Here is a 20,112-nt window from a genome sequence, read left to right on the forward strand (position 1 = left end):
CAGGATAGAAGTGGGCTGGTGCGGGGGGGCTTTTGGTCCGGGATAGGTGCGGGCTGGTGCGGGGTCCTTTCGGCCCGGGATAGGTGCAGGCCGGTGTGGGGGCCTTACGGCCCAGGATAGGTGCAGGCCGGCGAGGGGTCCTTTCGGCTTGGGATAGGTGCAGGCCGGCGAGGAGTCCCTTCGGCCTGGGATAGGTGCGGGCAAGTGTGGGGGCCTTATGGCCCGGGATAGGTGCAGGCCAGTGTGGGGGCCTTTCGGCCTGGGATAGGTGCGGGGTCCTTTCAGCCCGGGATAGGTGCAGGCCAGTGTGGGGGCCTTACGGCCCGGGATTGCAGGCTGCACCGGCACTGTAAAACAGAGGTAAAACAAAAATCTATAAATGCTAAAAAGGAATTTTATATTGTTTCATATGTTGAGATTTCAATCTTTTGTCCCAATTCTCACTTAGAGATCTATTTTACAAAGGGGAAATTTGTGCCTCAGCCCTTCATTGTGTCTCTTGTTACCTTGGCAACCTCAGTTTTTCGATGCAGACCTTAAACTCCACCCACAGAGCTTAAGGACAATCTGCATCGCTTCATAATGAAAGGTTATGCAAAATTTTGGAACTTTTTTTGGCGCAGTTGGGCCATGAAAAAGATCGGACATACCTCTACAACTACGCCAAAAAAAGCCCATGTGGAATTTTGGGCCCTTAGAATTGCACTAAAAATGAAAGAATTACATCATCATCATGGGCAGTCGCTCAAAATCAAGGAAGACTTACTATGATGATGATGTAATTCTTTCTTTCTTAGTGCAAAAAAGAATTACACTAGGTACAAAACTGCACTCAATCTGAATTTATGCTCTCACTGAAGATCAACAACTGTAAGACTCTGTTTAGTTGTATTTCTCAGACCTCAAAGCAGTTCTTGTAAGAAAACACACGAAACAGAAATTACTTACACCATGTTTGACTGTTTTGGCAGCATGTGCAGCTTTCTTCTTTGCATCATAATGTGTTAGAATGTCAATAATTCCCAGAAAGTACACCTCCTTCCTCAGAGAGTCTGTAAAATAAATATAGTTTATGAATAGGATGTTGTTAAAATGTACAACCAGATTCCTTAAAAAGGTGGAAAACCATTAAATAAAAACCATTAACTACCATATGCAGGACATGCAATGGTGGGCATATCTTTCAAATGTCAGGAGAAGGAATGGCTAACTTTGAAGGTATGAGGCGTGAATTGGCTGAGATGGATTGGCGAATGATACTTAAGGGGTTGACTGTGGATGGGCAATGGCAGACATTTAGAGACCGCATGGATGAACTACAACAATTGTACATTCCTGTCTGGCATAGAAATAAAAAAGGGAAGGTGGCTCAACCGTGGCTATCAAAGGAAATCAGGGATAGTATTAAAGCCAAGGAAGTGGCATACAAATTGGCCAGAAATAGCAGCGAACCTGGGGACTGGGAGAAATTTAGAACTCAGCAGAGGAGGACAAAGGGTTTGATTAGGGCAGGGAAAATGGAGTATGAGAAGAAGCTTGCAGGGAACATTAAGACGGATTGCAAAAGTTTCTATAGATATGTAAAGAGAAAAAGGTTAGTAAAGACAAATGTAGGTCCCCTGCAGTCAGAATCAGGGGAAGTCATAACGGGGAACAAAGAAATGGCGGACCAATTGAACAAGTACTTTGGTTCGGTATTCACGAAGGAGGACACGAACAACCTTCCGGTTATAAAAGGGGTCGGGGGGTCTAGTAAGGAGGAGGAACTGAGGGAAATCCTTATTAGCCGGGAAATTGTGTTGGGGAAATTGATGGGATTGAAGGCCGATAAATCTCCAGGGCCTGATGGACTGCATCCCAGAGTACTTAAGGAGGTGGCCTTGGAAATAGTGGATGCGTTGACAGTCATTTTCCAACATTCCATTGACTCTGGATCAGTTCCTATGGAGTGGAGGGTAGCCAATGTAACCCCACTTTTTAAAAAAGGAGGGAGAGAGAAAACAGGGAATTATAGACCGGTCAGCCTGACATCGGTAGTGGGTAAAATGATGGAATCAATTATTAAGGATGTCATAGCAGTGCATTTGGAAAGAGGTGACATGATAGGTCCAAGTCAGCATGGATTTGTGAAAGGGAAATCATGCTTGACAAATCTTCTGGAATTTTTTGAGGATGTTTCCAGTAGAGTGGATAAGGGAGAACCAGTTGATGTGGTATATTTGGACTTTCAGAAGGCTTTCGACAAGGTCCCACACAAGAGATTGATGTGCAAAGTTAGAGCACATGGGATTGGGGGTAGTGTACTGACATGGATTGAGAACTGGTTGTCAGACAGGAAGCAAAGAGTAGGAGTAAATGGGTACTTTTCAGAATGGCAGGCAGTGACTAGTGGGGTACCGCAAGGTTCTGTGCTGGGGCCCCAGCTGTTTACACTGTACATTAATGATTTAGATGAGGGGATTAAATGTAGTATCTCCAAATTTGCGGATGACACTAAGTTGGGTGGCAGTGTGAGCTGCGAGGAGGATGCTGTGAGGCTGCAGAGCGACTTGGATAGGTTAGGTGAGTGGGCAAATGCATGGCAGATGAAGTATAATGTGGATAAATGTGAGGTTATCCACTTTGGTGGTAAAAACAGAGAGACAGACTATTATCTGAATGGTGACAGATTAGGAAAAGGGGAGGTGCAAAGAGACTTGGGTGTCATGGTACATCAGTCATTGAAGGTTGGCATGCAGGTGCAGCAGGCGGTTAAGAAAGCAAATGGCATGTTGGCCTTCATAGCAAGGGGATTTGAGTACAGGGGCAGGGAGGTGTTGCTACAGTTGTACAGGGCATTGGTGAGGCCACACCTGGAGTATTGTGTACAGTTTTGGTCTCCTAACCTGAGGAAGGACATTCTTGCTATTGAGGGAGTGCAGCGAAGGTTCACCAGACTGATTCCCGGGATGGCGGGACTGACCTATCAAGAAAGACTGGATCAACTGGGCTTGTATTCACTGGAGTTCAGAAGAATGAGAGGGGACCTCATAGAAACATATAAAATTCTGACAGGGTTAGACAGGTTAGATGCAGGAAGAATGTTCCCAATGTTGGGGAAGTCCAGAACCAGGGGTCACAGTCTAAGGATAAGGGGTAAGCCATTTAGGACCGAGATGCGGAGGAACTTCTTCACCCAGAGAGTGGTGAACCTGTGGAATTCTCTACCACAGAAAGTTGTTGAGGCCAATTCACTAAATATATTCAAAAAGGAGTTAGATGAGGTCCTTACTGCTAGGGGGATCAAGGGGTATGGCGAGAAAGCAGGAATGGGGTACTGAAGTTGAATGTTCAGCCATGAACTCATTGAATGGCGGTGCAGGCTAGAAGGGCCGAATGACCTACTCCTGCACCTATTTTCTATGTTTCTATGTTTCTATGACAAGCACTTACAGTGCAAGCTACTTCCCAAAATATATCTTTAAAAAAATGATCATATAGCCTAACGTAAGAGATAACTGAGTTATTTTTCTTCCCATGGAAACTTGATATTTTACATCTCCACACATCCCACAGCAACTCCAGGCCTTGAACTAGATGCTAATCTGGAGGAAAATCACTAGGCGTCAGTGGAAATCCAAAATGGTGGGTCTCCAAAGGAAGGAGGATGGGGGGGAAATCAGTAAATTGAAGCTGTCTGCTATAAACAGGAGATTTGTCCGTTAAAAAGAAATACAAAAAGGAAAGTACTTTACACAAAGTACCTCCTAGGTTTTCCTTTTTTTCAGATTAGAACACATGATCTATATAAAGAAATAAACTTGAGTTAGTTACAGACACTGTAGAAATGTGGAGTTCCTTTGTTTAAATATTTGAGATATTAAAGAACCACCCATACAAATCATTGGGCTCAGTTTTGCCCAAAGCCGTTTTTTTGGCGTATTGCCAGAGTTACGCCCGTTTTTCTAGGCCAGAATTACTCCAAAAATAAATGTGCTAAGTTTCCCCGCTCTATTTTTCAAATTTGGCGCCGCGCAGCCTGTCCAGTACCCTCGGGGAGTGGAGCCAATTGTCTACGACGAAAAAATGATGCTGCCCCTTCTGCGCATGCGCCCAAAAAAAAAGACGTTTTTGACGTGATTCCTATGGGCGCACATGCGCACTACAGCATCCGGTCTGCAATCGGCCATTTTTAAAGAGCCAGTTGTGTGAGAGAACTTTAATTCTCATTGGAAAAATCAGAGCTGCAATACAAGATGCAACGCAGCTCAAGGACCAATAATTTCTTAAAGGATGAAGTGGAGGTACTCGTTACTGTGATTGAGGGCAGATGACACGAGAGCTGGGCACTAGCAGAGGTCACTTAAAAGTTCCACCCAAAGAAGTGAAGAAACGCTGGAACCAACTTGCAGAAGATTACTGTGCAATGGTGACCACCTTGAGATCTGGAGGTCGGTGCAAAAAGTGGCAGGAGCTTGGTCAAGTCGTTCGTGTAAGTAATATTTTCATTTTTCAATGGAACTGCAATTGTAAATGTGACCATCTGTATATGTCTCACCCAGCAGAAAGACACTCACCCTAAAAAGTTATATTTTCATCTTTGTAGAGGAAAGTGGCACACAACAAACGAGAAAGAACTCGAACAGGAGGAGGCCTGACAAATCAGCACCCACTGACACCCTTGGAAGACAGGGTCGCTGCTTTGATGGGTCCTGCCTGGAGAAAAACAACCACCACTGCACAAGCTGGGCCCACACTCAAGGGAGAGGATAAGTCCTGCAAATTCCACAGTCTGGTTTTCCTAAATGTTAAGTACTGCGTAGGCTTGACATGCTTCGGTTCATGGGGATGTCTCCGTCAGCTACGCTTCGGTTGATGCAATGTGCTACCATTCATCATGGTCCTTCAAATCAGCCTGCTGCCTACACTGAGAGCCTACTCATGCCACCCACCCTGGCCCCTCCTCTGCTGCTAACCATTCTGTTATATTTTGCAGAACTTGAGGCCAACCCTGACGATGCAGATACTGATACAGACGAGGACGAGCCTGAAGAGATGACCATCTTCCAATCCCATCTTCCAGACCAAGAGCATGGGCGTGAGGGGGAGGGGGATGGATGAAGTCCCTGCTGTTGTACTCACTTTGGAGGAGGTGGAGGTGCCGCCCATTGAGGTGCTAGCCCCTTCCCTGAAAGGTGGTTTGAGTGTTGGTGGGACATTCCATGGTTTCCCACCGTCCGAGGCTGTGGGTCCCAGTGGGATGCAGCGAGGCACACCCAGGGCCCCACTGTCCGAGGCTGTGGGTCCCAGTGGGATGCAGCAAGACACACCCAGGGCCCCACTGTCCGAGGCAGTGGGGTGCAGCAAGGCACACCCAGGGCCCCACTGTCCGAGGCTGTGGGACCCAGTAATAGGGTGCAAGCCAAACCCAGGGGAAGGAGAGCTCGACCGCACTCTCCTGAGGTGCAAGATCCAACAGATGTGGTTCAGATGATGGCAATGAGTGCAGAGAGCATTGACCTTACACGATCACCCCTGGACACCATCAGTGGAGTGGGTGATGAGGTATCAGGACTGTTCGGAGAAGTAACAACATTCTCACGAGACTGGGAACGCTGTCCGGGAACATGAGTGAGGGAATACCTCAGTCAGCTGAAACTATGTCAGTGCACATGAGGGTGGGAATGTCGCAGGTAGCTGATGCACTGTCAGAGAACATGAGGGAGGGAATCTTGCAGGTAGTTAACACACTGTTGCTCAACATGAGGGAGGGCATGTCACAGGTAGCTGAGACACTGTCTGCCAACATGAGGGAGGGAATGTTGGAGGTAGTTGAGACACTATCAGGGCATGTGATTTTGGAGTTAGCTGCTGCAATAAGGAAATACGCCCAGACCCCGCGCCTATTGACAGAATCAATTGCCACTCCCACTCAAATCCCCAGAGCAACCTCTGAAGAGGCCCAAGCCGGGCCTTTCACATTACCGCCTCCCCCCCCCACCCCATCAAGTAGTGCGCATTTCCCAAGATGTTCGAAAGAATAAACTTGGTACAAACCTAAGAAACGATGCGCCACCGCCTGCGGGCAGGGGTGGAGTCACCAAGACCAACAGGCGGTCTTAGAATAAGGTGGAGGAGAGATTGATGCAGCCTTTCTTTGCTGCTGCTGTTGTTAATATTATGTAACTGTACTCAAATTAAAAGCTTTTTTGTAAATTATGTAAATTTACAAGTTTAAAAGTTTGTAAGTGATCTTAAGTGAAAACTTGATACAAGAATATGTTTATTAAAGTTAAGTTAAATACAAACAAATATGTTAAACTTTTGAATAAAATATATTTAAAATTATAACTGAATCATTTCCATCATTGACACAACTTTTGAAGTAAACAACAATCATTTCCATCATTTGTTCCATTAACACAACACAACATTACGGAACAGGTCCAAACAGTAAACATGGTCCATTTGGAATAGTTGCCGCTGAGCCTTCAGGCAGCAAAGCATTCATGGAATGAGCTGCTGGCGCAAGGCTCGAGCAATCGTTAAAGGGGCACGATGGCCCGTCCTCTTCCACCGTCGTGCTCCGGATTCAGGTAATTGCATGACTTCCTCGTCCTCCTCCTGCTCCTCCTCATCATCTGCATCTTCCTCATCATTATCATCAGCCAATCTCACTTCAGGTGGGTCTTCTACTACCATCTGCTGCTGCCTATGATGGCTAAGTTATGTAACATGCAGCACACAACAGTGAACTGACCGACAATCTCAGGGGAGAATAGCAAGTAGCCTCTGGAATAGTCCAGGCATCGGAAATGCTGTTTTAAGATGCCAATGGTCCTCTCCCATTAAGCTGCGTGTCGCAATGTGCCACATGTTATATTTCCAGTCAGCTTCCGTCCGGGTTACGCATAGGGGCATCATGATCCAGGTGGTGAGGCTGTACCCTTTGCCTCCCAGGAGCCAGTACTGCTCTTCTGGATGCTGCTGAAACATGGCAGATATAATGCTCTCGCATAGGATGAATGCATCATGGGTGCTCCCAGGGTCAATTGACATGACGCGATGCATGTCGTCACACACGAGCTGCACATTAATGGAGTGGAAGCCTTTTCTGTTCCTTTACATCTCGGAATCCTCCAGAGGTGCTCGCAAGGCGATGAGGGTACAACCAATGTAACCTTGTACCTTTGGGAAGCCAGCAATCCTGGAGAAGCCCACAACCCTGTCCTGCATTGCGTAGGCAGTCATGGGGAACTTTATGTAGTCATTCCTCCAGGCATATAGTGCAGCAATCATCTGCCGAATGCAGACATGTGTTGCATGTTGAGAAATGGTGTACACATCCCCATCTGTAGCTTGGAACGATCCAGATGCATAGAATGAAAGTACAGCTGTAACCTTCACTTCAACTGACAAAGCAGTCCTCCTGACACTTCTATGTTGCAGGTCTGCTTTTTCCAACTCACGGATCGCAGTTACAACTTATTTGCGAAAACGCAGCCTTCTGACACAGTCTGCATCACTCAGGTGTAGGTACGAATGCCTGTCTTAATATACCCGATGTGGGTAAGGCCTCCTATCCATCACCCTACGTGCTTTGAGGTTCCTCATGCAATGACGTTGAATCAATTGTCTTCTCCGCAGCACCATCATGCAAAAGGCTTGCACAAGATATGGCATTGTCAGCATTGCCCCCATGCTTAAATTTTACCTTTGCACGAAGCTCAAAAATGACTGGCAGGCAGGACAAGGTTCTTTGTTCTCTCTCCTCACTAGTCTATATGGACCATACCCAGGTCTGAGCAGGTGCTGTGATCAGGAACCACCCCCCCAGGCTACATTTGATGCGCGGTCTTGTGATGCTTTCCAATCGCCTTCCATAGCCCCCCACCCCGGGCTTCTTTTGCAGCTGAACCCCAAGCCTGTGTCCGGTCGCGGGACCGATTCCGCCAGCCCTGAAAAAATATGAAAACTTACAGAATTCCATCAAACTTCCATTTACTGCATTTTAAGGTAAAAAAATGTCATCTTAATTATGCATATATAAGTCTTTTTGACTCCCTCCAAAATTTCACTGGCTGAAAAACAATGACATCTTTCTGTGCCGATTTTTCAATGTGTGCAGCTTTTTAACTTACCGGAATGTTTGTCGGGAGTAGTCACATACGCCGACCTAGGAGAAATTTTTATTGGGCAAACTTGTATAATTGACAAAAACTGGCGCAGACACAAAAATAAATGAACCTAAAAAAAAAAACCCGCAAAAAAAACACTGCAAATCACTGGGGAAAATTAAGCCCATTTTATTATGCGGCCCATTTATAAAAACAAACAAACCAAGTTGCCAACTCTTATTTTAGTTATTCAATGTGCAAGTTTCCAATCATTGTAATTTGATATAGGGAAATTAAAAGGTCACCAATGTACCATATCTATATCCTCTTACAAACTTTGGGCTTGGTAAACATATATACTTCCATGCACCAAATAAGTTAATTCATGGGAGAGAAAGGTGCAAGTCTGAACAGGTCAGTAGAATCTAAAATAGAACTTGAATTTTTTTGCTGCAATGTTACATAGAAAATAGGTGCAGGAGTAGGCCATTCGGCCCTTCGGGCCTGCACCACCATTCAATATGATCATGGCTGATCATGCAACTACAGTACACTATTCCTGCTTTCTCTCCATACCCTTTGATCCCTTTAACCATAAAGGCCACATCTAACTCCCTTTTGAATATATCAAACGAACTGGCCTCAACAACTTTCTGTGGTGGAGAATTCTACAGGTTCACAATTCTCTGAGTGAAGAAGTTTCTCCTCATCTCGGTCCTAAATGGCTTACCCCTTATCCTTAGACTGTGACCCCTGGTTCTGGACTTCCCCAACAACGCAAAGATTCTTCCTGCATCTAAAATGTCAAATCCCGTCAGAATTTTATATGTTTCTATGAGATCCCCTCTCATTCGTCTAAATTCCAGTGAATATAAGCCTAGTCGATCCAGTCTTTCTTCATATGTCAGTACTGCCATTCCAGGAACCTTCGCTGCATTCCCTCAATAGCAAGAATGTCCTTCCTCAGATTAGGGGACCAAAACTGTACACAATATTCAAGGTGTGGCCTCACCAGGGCCCTGTGCAACTGCAGTAAGACCTCCCTGCTCCTATACTCAAATCCTCTCGCTATGAAGGCCAACATACCATTTGCCTTCTTCACCGCCTGCTGTACCTGCATGCCAACTTTCAATGACTGATGTACCATGACACCCAGGTCTCGTTGCACCTCCCCTTTTCCTAATCTATCACCATTCAGATAATATTCTGCCTCCCTGTTTTTGCCACCAAAGTGGATAACCTCACATTTATCCATTTAATAGTGCATCTGCCATGCATTTGCTCACTCATCTAACCTGTCCAAGTCACCCTGCAGCCTCTTAGCGTCCTCCTCACAGCTCACACTGCCACCCAGTTTAGTATCATCCACAAACTTGGAAATATTACATTCAATTCCTTTGTCCAAATCATTAATGTATATTGTAAATAGCTGGGGTCCCAGCACTGAGCCCTGCAGTACCCCACTAGTCACTGCCTGCCATTCTGAAAAGGACCCGTTTATTCCTACTCTTTGCTTCCTGTCTGCCAACCAGTTCTCTATCCACGTCAATGCATTACCCCCAATACCATGTGCTTTAATTTTGCACACTAATCTCTTGCATGGGATCTTGTCAAAAGCCTTTTGAAAGTCTAAATACACCACATCCACTGGTTCTCCCTTGTCCACTCTACTCCTTACATCCTCAAAAAATTCTAGAAGATTTGTCAAGCATGATTTTCCCTTTCATAAATCCATGCTGACTTGGACCGATCCGATCACTGCTTTCCAAATGCGCTGCTATTACGTCTTTAATAATTGATTCCACCATTTTCCCCACTATCAATGTTAGGCTAACCGGCCTATAATTCCGTTTCCTCGCTCCCTCCTTTTTTAAAAAGTGGAGTTACATTAGCTACTCTCCAATCCATAGGAACTGATCCAGCATCTATAGAATGATGGAAAATGACCACCAATGCATTCACTATTTCTGGGGCCACTTCCTTGATTAGTCTAGCCTTGTTTTTTTTTGAGCTGTGTGGTGAATAAGAACGAAGGTCAGCTGTGTAACTGAAGGAGAAATGTTTGAAAATAGGTTAATCTGTTTACAGATTTAATTAAAGGTGAACCATGTTTACAATTTGTTGGTTTGCAACGAAAGTCAAATTCACTGCAAGCGAACACATTTATTTCAAAACCTAAATGGATATTTTAGAACTTGAATCGTTTTAAAAATTGGTGAATGGGGAAAATTAAACATTTCACGATGTTGACAGAGTGACTGTAAAATGCTTTGGAACATCCCAAGGTTGTGAAATGATCTATATAAATGCAAGTTCTTTCTTTCTACACTGCACGCTAAAATTGCATCATGCACAAGTTCTGCGCATCTGCCCTGCTCCAGCATTAGCATGGATCTGCATTATGTACTTTGTAATGCCCCAATTTCAGTTTATTAAGATTGGATACTGTGGGCTGGAACATTATTGTTTTGCTTCTAGGATCTGGGTTTGACTGCAATTCAGGTTAATGGGATGAAAGTCTTTCCTCTCTGCCAGAATTATGGGCTCAGCATGGAGAATTCAGGTAATCTTAACCCATTTCCTAGTGGCTATTGTAAATTAAATTCTGTGCTGCGCAAAATCTGGCATTAATTAGCACTGAATTGTAAATCTTGTTGATGCCATAAGAACGGCTGGTGTGGGAAATGTAAAAATTTTCAGTGGATCTTTGGCCAACATTAACTTCGATTGGGGTTCAGGTACATTGGGCTAGATATGAGGTTTTTGTCAAAAATGTTTTTTTTTGTCAAAAATACCGCTTTTGCTCTGCTACGAGGCCTAAAATTCAAGCTTCAATTTGCGCAGTGGTAAAAATTTGCGTTGCACGAGGATTCGTGGCGCAAACCGCAAATTTTCTGCAACTTTACTCGGAGGCCGATACTGCTACAAGAAAGGCCTTGGGAGTGGGGTAAAACACTAAAAAAAAAATTTTTTTTAAATCACAAAACATTCACAAGTCACTTAACTAGCGAATCACTGCGAAAGAATTAAAAAATGAAAACTTTAACTTACCTTTTTTGCAGGTCTTCATACTTACCGCTGCTCCAAGGGCTGCAACACAGCTTTTTCTTTGCCGTTTTTTTCATCCTAAATATGGGTGTGAGCTGAGCTAAATTTTTGGCGAAAGCGCTATTTCGAGTCTTGCACAGCGACGGTCCACTCCCCAGCGGTACTTAAAAACTGCTGCCGCAAGACGTCTCTGAATTTCCTGCCGACTGGTTTTTCGTGGAAAATGGCGAAATATCGCCAAAAAAAGTTGCAAGGTCGGCGAATTTTAGTCTTTGTGGAGTAAAGGAAACATTACTGTGCACATGTGGAAGCATCTGATGCCATCTGCCAAAAGTGAACAGATGATGATTCAAGGGAATGACACTCCTCACCCTGATAGTCACAAAAGAAAACAAATCTCCTCTCTCAAATCTGAACAATAAAAACAGTTGGTACAATATAGGATGATGAAACTATTTGTTTATAAGTGCGCTTAATTATTATGACAACAAAGTCAATAAACTGGGTGTAACCAGTCTGTGGTGATGTTTGCCCTCATCTGCACTTTCTGGAAGAAGTTATGATGTGCCTGTTGTGGAAAACATTTTTTATTGGTTATTGCTGCAGGAGCCTAATGCAATAAAGATGACTGTGACTATTTAGAACAATAAAATTCTATTCCATCTTGCTTTTTCCAACCCCACCCCAAATATACTTCCCAGGCTTCACAATTTTAACTGTAATCTGTCTGGAACAAAGATGACAAAATCTGTGGGAAGTGTCTGTGTCTCGAGAGTCACTTCAGCTCAGAGATGTTGAGCCAGAGTCCGACACATAAGGGAAGGTGAGTAGCATGTGGATAGTTTACTCCAGAATGCAATCACACCACGTAGAGAAATGCAGTTATAGGAAAAGGAGTGTGACTGACAGTCAGCAGGGTAGGAGGAACCGCAGAAACTGGATGTCCAATAGGTACGATGTGGAGATAAGGAAAAAGGCTGCGGGGAGGATGGTCAGAATACTAACTAAGACACTGTAGAGAGGACGCAATCCAAGGGGGGGGCAATAGAATAGAAAAGTTGTGGTCTTGGGGTATTCAATATTTAGGGGGATTAGAGGGTATCCTTGGCAGTCGCGATTAAGAGTCCAGGAGGATACGTTGCTTACCCAGCTCCAGGCTGAGGGATATTTTAAAGAAGTTACAAAGGAACTTGGAAGGGGTGAACTAGTTGCTTTGGTCTGTGTCAGAACAAATGATATAGGAAAGATCAGGGAGGAGATCTCATTAAAGGAGTATTAGGAACTAGGAGCTAAATTTACAAGCAGGACCTCGAGGGTGGTAACCTCCAGATTATTACTCGAGCTACTTGCTAATTGGTATAGGGATCAGGAAAGTGAATGTGCGACTGAAATAATGGTGTAGGAAGTAAAGGTTCCATTTCAGGAGACACTGGCACCAGTACTAGGACAGGAATAGTTTGTATTGCTGGGATGGAGTTTACCTGAACCGGGCTGGGACCAAGGTTCGAGTGGAAAGGATAAAGAAGATTGTGAAAAAGACTTTAAACCAATAAAGGGGCGGGGAGGCAGTGGAGAAGAGGGCCTGGATGGAAATAATAGTAACCTAAAGATAAGAAAAAGGGGTTAAGAGCAAAGATAATAAATACCCAGGAAACAGAAAAGAATATAGGAATGAATAATATAATACCTGTTATAAATCATGCAGGAGTAAAAAAAAGAGCATATAAAATTTTCTGTATAGCTAAGAACAGAGCATCAGTAACAAAATAGGGGCATTTGAGGTAGCAATTAGAAGTGAGGAAATAAGAACAACAGAAACATGGCTGCAGACATTGGCAGTTAAATATTGCAGGCTATACGGTATTTAGAAAAGATAGGAAAGAAAGAATGGGTGGTGAGAGGTTAATCAGAAATAAGATAACTGCAATAGCAAGAAAGGACATAACCAACAAGACATTGAAACAGAATACACATGGACTGAAAACAGCCCTGATCTTTATTCCCTTAAGTCCAAGGGACGCAGACTTGAACAGATATGGCGGACAACTGGTTTAGCCATTCACCGCCAGATATGGCTGAACCACATAAAGCAATATCGGGTCCTGTTCTCGTCTGCTAAAATCGCTTACTTTTCCAGAATAATTCTGGAATGTAAAGATAAATCCCAGCTTCTATTCTCCACTGCAAACTGCCTTTTTGAACACCTCTCCCTAGTCTCCATCCCACCACCGATAGCAAGTGTGAGGAGCTCAGGAACTTCTTTGTCTCCCACTTCCTGCTCCCTTGACCCTATTCCCTTCAAACAGCTGACTACCCAACTTCCTTTTCTGGCTCCCATGTTAGTTGACATTGTTAACGATTCTCTCTCCTCAGGTACTGTCCCCCTCTCCCTCAAATCTGCTGTCATCACCCCTCTCAGAAAAACAACCCTCGACCCCTCTGTCCTTGCAAACAACCGCCCCATCGCCAAACTCCCTTTCCTCTCCAAAGTCCTTGAACATGTTGTCGCCTCCCAAGTTCATGCCCATCTTTCCCGCAATTCCATGTTTGAATCCCTCCAATCCGGATTCCGTGCCTGCCACAGTATGAAACAGCACTCATCAAAGTCACAAATAACATTCTTTGTGACTGTGACAAAGGCAAACTATCCCTCCTCATCCTTCTTCACCTGTCTGCACCCTTTGACACAGTTGACCACTCTATCCTTCTCCAATGCTGCCCTACTGGGTGGGACTGCACTTGCCTGGTTCCATTCTTACCTATGTAACCATAGCCAGAGAATCATCTGCAACGGCTTCTTTTCCCGCCTCCGCCTCATTACCATTGTTGACCCCCAAGGATCTATTCTTGGATCTTCCTATTTCTCATCTACATGTTGCCCCTTGGCAATATCATCTAAAAACATGGCATCAGTTTCAATATGTATGATGACATCCAGTTCTACCTCAATACCACTTCCATCAATCCCTCCACAGTCTCTAAATTGGCAGACTTTTTGTCCGACAATCAGTCCTGCATGAGCAGAAATTTTCTCCAATTGAATATTGGGAAGACCGAAGTCATTGTTTTCGGTCCCTAGCCACTGACTCCATCCGTCTTACCAACTTCTGCCTGAGGTTGAACCAGACTGTTTTCAACCTTGGTGTCATATTTGACCCTGAAATAAGCTTTCGACCACATATCCGCAGTATAACTAAGACCGCCTATATTCACCTCCATAACATCGCCCATCTCTGCCTTTGCTTCAGCTCATCCATGACTTTGTTACCTCTAGACTTGACTATTCCAACGCACTTTTGGCTGGCTTCCCACATTCTACCTATGTAAACTAGAGGTGATCCAAAACTCAGCAGCCCTTGTTCTAACGCGCACCAAGTCCCGCTCACCCATTACCCCTGTGCTCATTGACCTACATTGGCTTCTGGTTAAGCAACGCCTCGATTTCAAAATTCTCACCCTTATTTTTAAATCCCTCCATGACCTTGCCCTTCCCTATCTCTCTGTTCTCCTCCAGCCCCCCACCCCAAGATGTCTGCGCTCCTCTAATTCTGCCCTCTTGAGCAGCCCTGATTATAATTGCTCAATCATTGGTGGCCATGCCTTCTGTTGCCTAGGCCCCAAGCTCTGGAACTCCCTGCCTAAACCTCTTGCCTCTCTTTCCTCCTTCAAGACGGTCCTTAAAACCTACCTCTTTGACCAAGCCACTTGCGCTAATTTCTATTTATGCGGCTCGGTGTCAAATTGTTTTATCTCATAATACTCCTGTGAAGTGCCTTGGGACAAGTTGTTGTTATTGTTGTTGAAGGGGCAGTCACACTATAAGGAGTATACTACAGACCTACATAAAGAAAGCGGAGGTAGAAATGTGTCGGCAAATCTATGAAATGAGTATAATAATACAGAATCATAATCATGAGGGATTTCATTTAGCCTTAAATAATCTGGCAAGGAAATAGAGTGAAAGGGGAGAAGGGGTTGGAGTTTTAAACAGTACAAGACTCCATTCTGACCCAATATGCAAGAAGCCCGAATAGGGAGGAAGCAGTGCTAGACCTAGTAATAGGAAATGAATCACAGCAAAGAAGAGGAGTAACCAGAGGAGAACAACAATTGAGTAGTGATTACAATATAATAAGGTTTAAAGTAATGATTGAGAGATAGGGCTCAATTTTGGCTGAGCCTGTTTTCAGTGTGCTTACCACAGTTGCGATGCTTATGTACTTTCGGAGATGCGCCGGAAAATAATGTTGCAACTTTGGCCATTGTCTGGCCTCTTCATTGCAGCCGCGCAGCATGGCCAGTTGCCTCGGGGGGTGGAGCCTGCATGCTGCGCTGGAAAATGTGCCGGGATGTCTGCGCATGCACAGTGGAAAATAGTGATGGTCGCGCATGCGCAGTAGCGCTGCGAGTTGGCAATCGGCCATTTGCAAGTTGATGCTATTGTAAACGGGGTTTCCACTGCACTTTCGGTGAAGTTACAGGTGCGAAGCGGGAGCAGCTCCAAGGTAACTTCTGCCTTACAGCTCTTTATAAAAGAGCTTTTTATAAAAGTCTTTTTCTTGAAGTTTCCTCTCACTTACAAAAATAAACTAACTCTTTTTTAATCTCTCTTTAATTTAACTTGCAACACAAATCAATGGAGTGGGTTTAAGTGCTTCCTATTTTTACTTCCACTGTGCATTTGTCCCCATTGAACTTTATTTGCCACAATGAGCCCAACTACAAACATCATCAAGCTTTCTTTGTAAGATCCTGGCTACCTCCACAAAGCCCATAGCCCCATTAGTTTGGTGTCATCTTTGAATGTAATTACCTTGGACTGGGACTGCAATTTTACATCTACCAGGAACAAGGAAGGTGTGAACCCTCGATCACCCACCCTATCCCTGCCCTATTTCAACCGTGCTTCCTATTGTACCCCAATGCCGGCCAGTTTGATCGCTTCCGCCCCTAGCCCAGGCCAAGTGGCCTCCCTGTTCGTTCTCCCGCCCCTAGCCCAGGCCAAGTGGCCTCCCTGTTCGTTCTCCCGCCCCTAGCCCAGGCCAAGTGGCCTCCCTGTTCGTTCTCCCGCCCCTAGCCCAGGCCGAGTGGCCTCCCGCAGCGGCCCACTGCCTTCCCGGGCCGAGTGCAGAAAGGTGAATTGCAGTTTGATGCTGAAGGTAGGACTTTAATTTTTTATTTATTATTTTAATTGTGTGAAGGATGGATGGTTTTGGAAGTCTGTTCCCTAAGGCTTGGTTGGTTCAGGTCTTCTTTGCTTCCCGCTCCTATCCAGGCTGAGTGGTCTCCGACGTACTTACCTGCGGTGATTTCTTTAACTCTCCGCAAGGGTTTTCTCAAGTGGCCACATAACACTGACCTAAGTAGAAATAGAGTAACTATTAGCTGGCCAAAGTTGCCTAAATGGCCAGAACTGGCATAGGTGGCTCGTAATGCCCCCTTTTGCTGGTGCAAATTGATTGGGGAAACTGGGGACTTTTAAGTTACGCCAGAAAAAGCAGCTTACTCCAAAAAAAACGGAGCAACTCCTGGGGAAAATTGAGCCCCATAGATGGTACAAAGAGCAAATTAATAGATTGGAAAAACAGCAACTAAGAGGTAATGAGGATGAAGCTTGGGAGGATAAATTGGAGACAAACATTAAATATTACCCACTGCTGTTCTTTTAAAGAACAGCTTGACAAGAGTTCAGGAGAAATATATTCCACAAAAAAATAACAAACCAATCAAGAATCAGATGCCATGGATAAAGAACGAGGTGATGATAAAATTGAATCTAAAGAAAAAGGCATATATAAAGTACATAAACAATAAAGGAGATGACGACAAAAGGGAATATGAGGAAAAAAGACAATTAGCAATTAAAAGAGCAAATATGAAATGAAAATATCAAATAATATAAAAATAAATTGTATTTTATAGGCATTTAAGTAACAAAAAGAGAATTAAGGTACGGATAGGGCCACTAAGGGATGAGGAAGGTAAACGCATAGAAAATGATTCTGAAATGGCAGGGATTCTGAATAGATACTTTGCCTCCGTTTTCACTGAAGAGGCTAACAAACAACAACTTGTATTTATAAAGTAAAACGTCCAAATGCATTCCAGAGGAGCATTATAAAACAAATAATTTGAGACCGAGCCACATAAGGAGAAATTAGGACAGGTGACCAAAAGCTTGGTCAAAGAGATAGGTTTTAAGGAGCGTCTTAAACAAGGAGAGGTAGAGTTTTATAGGCAGGGAATTACAGAGCTTAGGGCTGAGGCAACAAAGGCACAGCCACGAATGGTTGAGCGATTATAATCAGGGAATCTCAAGAGAGCAGAATTAGAGGAGCGCAGATATCTCGGGGGGGGGGGGGGGGGGGGGGGGTTGTGGGGATGGAGGAGATTACAGAGATAGGGAGGAGAGAGTCCACGGAGGGATTTGAAAATAAGGATGAGAATTTTGAAATCGAGGCATTGCTTAAACAGGAGCCAATGTAGATCAGCAAGCACAGGGGTAATGGGTGAAAGGGACTTGGTACAAGTTAGTACACGGGCATCCGAGTTTTGGATCACCTCAAGTTTACGTAGGGTAGAATGTGGGAGGCCAACCAGGAGCAAAGTTACGAGCGATATTACAACAGTTAAAATAGAAAGTAAGGAAATACAAGGCGTACTAGAAAATCAAGACAAACTTGAGTGCAAGATGCCAGGTCTAGATGAATGACACACACACAGATACTCACGAGGAGGATACAGCAGAGGCACTAGAATCCATATATAAAAAGTAACTAGAAAATAGTTCCATAGGACTGACAAACAACAAATGTAATTCCTATCTTCAAAAATGGGATAGAAGTAATCGAGGGAACTATAGACCAATTACCTTGTCAGTGGTAGGAAAGATACTAGAATCTTTGCTAAAAGATCAGATAACAAAACATCTAGAGACAGAAAACATAAAAACTAGTCAGCATAGATTTCTAAAAGGAAGGTTATATTTAACCAAGCTTATTGAATTCTTTGAAGGAACAGAAAGAATAGATAAGGGTAATTTAGATGATGTGGTAAATATGGACTTTCAGAAGGCCCTCGATAAAATGCCACATAAGTGACTCATGAGAAAGATCAGTCAGGTCAGTGGAATAATAGATTGAAAGATAATTACAAAACAGAGAACAGAGAGTAGGAGGTAAGGACATTTTCTCAGACTGGCCGAAAGAGGGAAGTGGCGTCCCACAGGGTTCCGTACTGGGACCATGATATATATACATAAGTGATTTGGACTCAGGAATTGGAGGTATGGTATTGAAATTTGCAGATGATAGCAAATTGGAAATAGTGTAGAGGGCTGCACCTAAATACAGGCAGACATAAACAGACTTGTAGAGTGGGTGGATAAATGGAAAACAAAATTCAATATAGCAAAGTAAGAGATTCATTTTGATAGAAAGAATAAGTTATTTCTTGGAAGGTAATGAATTAAATGGAGTAGAAGAGCAAACATTAATACAAAAGCAAAATACTGCGGATGCTGGAATCTGGAATAAAAACAGAACATGTTGGAAATCTCAACGGGTCAGGCAGCATCTGTGGAGAGAGAAACAGAGTTAACATTTCAGGTCGAAGATCCTTAATCAGAGCGTTCTGATGAAGAGTCATCGATCTGAAACGTTAACTCTGTTTCTCTCTCCACAGATGCTGCCTGACCCGCTGAGATTTCCAGCATTTTCTGTTTTTATTATAAAAGAGCAAGCATGTCTGGGAATACAGATACATAAATCACTAAAAGTAGCAACATAAGTTGATGAGGCCATAAAGAGTGCAAAGTACTGGAGTTTATTTCTGGAGAAATAGAATACAATAGCAGGAGGTAATCTTATAGAACCATGGTTAGACCATACTTGGGAGTACTGTATGCAGTTCTGGCCTCCATACTATAAATAGGCTATCAAAGTACTAGAGAAATTGTGGAAAAGATTTACAAGGATGTTACCAAAATTGAGAGGATCCAACCATCAGAAAGAATTGAGCAGGCTGGGGCTTTTTTCTTTGGAAAAGGGAAGACTAAGAGGAGACCTGATAGAGGTCTTCAAAATGAATAAGGGGTTCGTTGGTGCAACTGTCGGAGAGTTGGCAGCATAAATCTAAGATAGATACGAAGAAATCAAATAAAGTGTTTATGAAACATTTCTTTATACAGAGAGTGGTGAGAATGGTGTGGTTGAAGCAGATAGCATTGATGCATTTAAGGCAAGGCTTCATGCTTACAGAGGGAGAATAGAATAAGAGGGATACGGTGGGGGGGGGGGGGCTGCGGGGTAGAGACTCGTGTGGAGTATAAACACTGGCATAGACCCGTTAGGCTGAATGGCCCTGTTCTGTGGTGTACTGTGATTCCATGTAATCCATAAGCAGCACCACAGGAGATCCCACAGTAATCATTGAAAAAAAATTCACTCCCATTATATAGTAATTTGGAAAGGTCACTGCATGTGTGATTTAAAGTGTTAATATATAATGATAAAAATCTCTGTCGCATCTGCTCTGACGATGTCATCTTCCATACTAGTGCTTCTGAAATGTCTTCCTTTTTCCTCAACTGAGGATTCCCCTCTACCACGGTTGACATGGTCCTCGACCGTGTCCGTTCTATTTCCGCGCACCTTCCCCTCCCTCCCAGAACCATGATAGGGTTCCCCTTGTCCTCACCTTTCACCCCACCAACATTCACATTCAACGGATCATCCTCCACCATCTCCAGCGTTATCCCACCACCAAACACATTTTTCCCTTCCCTCTCCTCCCCTTTCAGCATTCCGAAGGAACCATTCTCTCCATGACACCATGATCTAATCTTCATTCACCCCCACCCCTTCCTTTGGCACCCTCCTGCGCAAGCAGAGGAGATGCAACACCTGCCCTTTTATCTCCTCTCTTCCCACTGTCCAGGGCCCCAAACACTCCTTCCAGGTGAAACACC

The 20,112-nt window shown here is 44.0% G+C and overlaps 1 protein-coding gene across 1 annotated transcript in view; it reads right to left on the reverse strand.

The window, feature by feature from the left end:
* Nucleotides 1-20,112, reverse strand: part of pip4k2aa (phosphatidylinositol-5-phosphate 4-kinase, type II, alpha a) — a 248,466-nt gene that overhangs the window by 3,752 nt on the left and 224,602 nt on the right. Inside the window, exon 9 of the mRNA XM_070881403.1 lies at nt 949-1,052. Coding sequence (XP_070737504.1) covers nt 949-1,052 — 104 coding nt within the window. The remainder of the gene's footprint in view (nt 1-948; nt 1,053-20,112) is intronic.

The sequence above is a fragment of the Pristiophorus japonicus genome, chromosome 5 (genome assembly GCF_044704955.1).
Source record: "Pristiophorus japonicus isolate sPriJap1 chromosome 5, sPriJap1.hap1, whole genome shotgun sequence".
NCBI classification, from domain to species: domain Eukaryota; kingdom Metazoa; phylum Chordata; class Chondrichthyes; family Pristiophoridae; genus Pristiophorus; species Pristiophorus japonicus.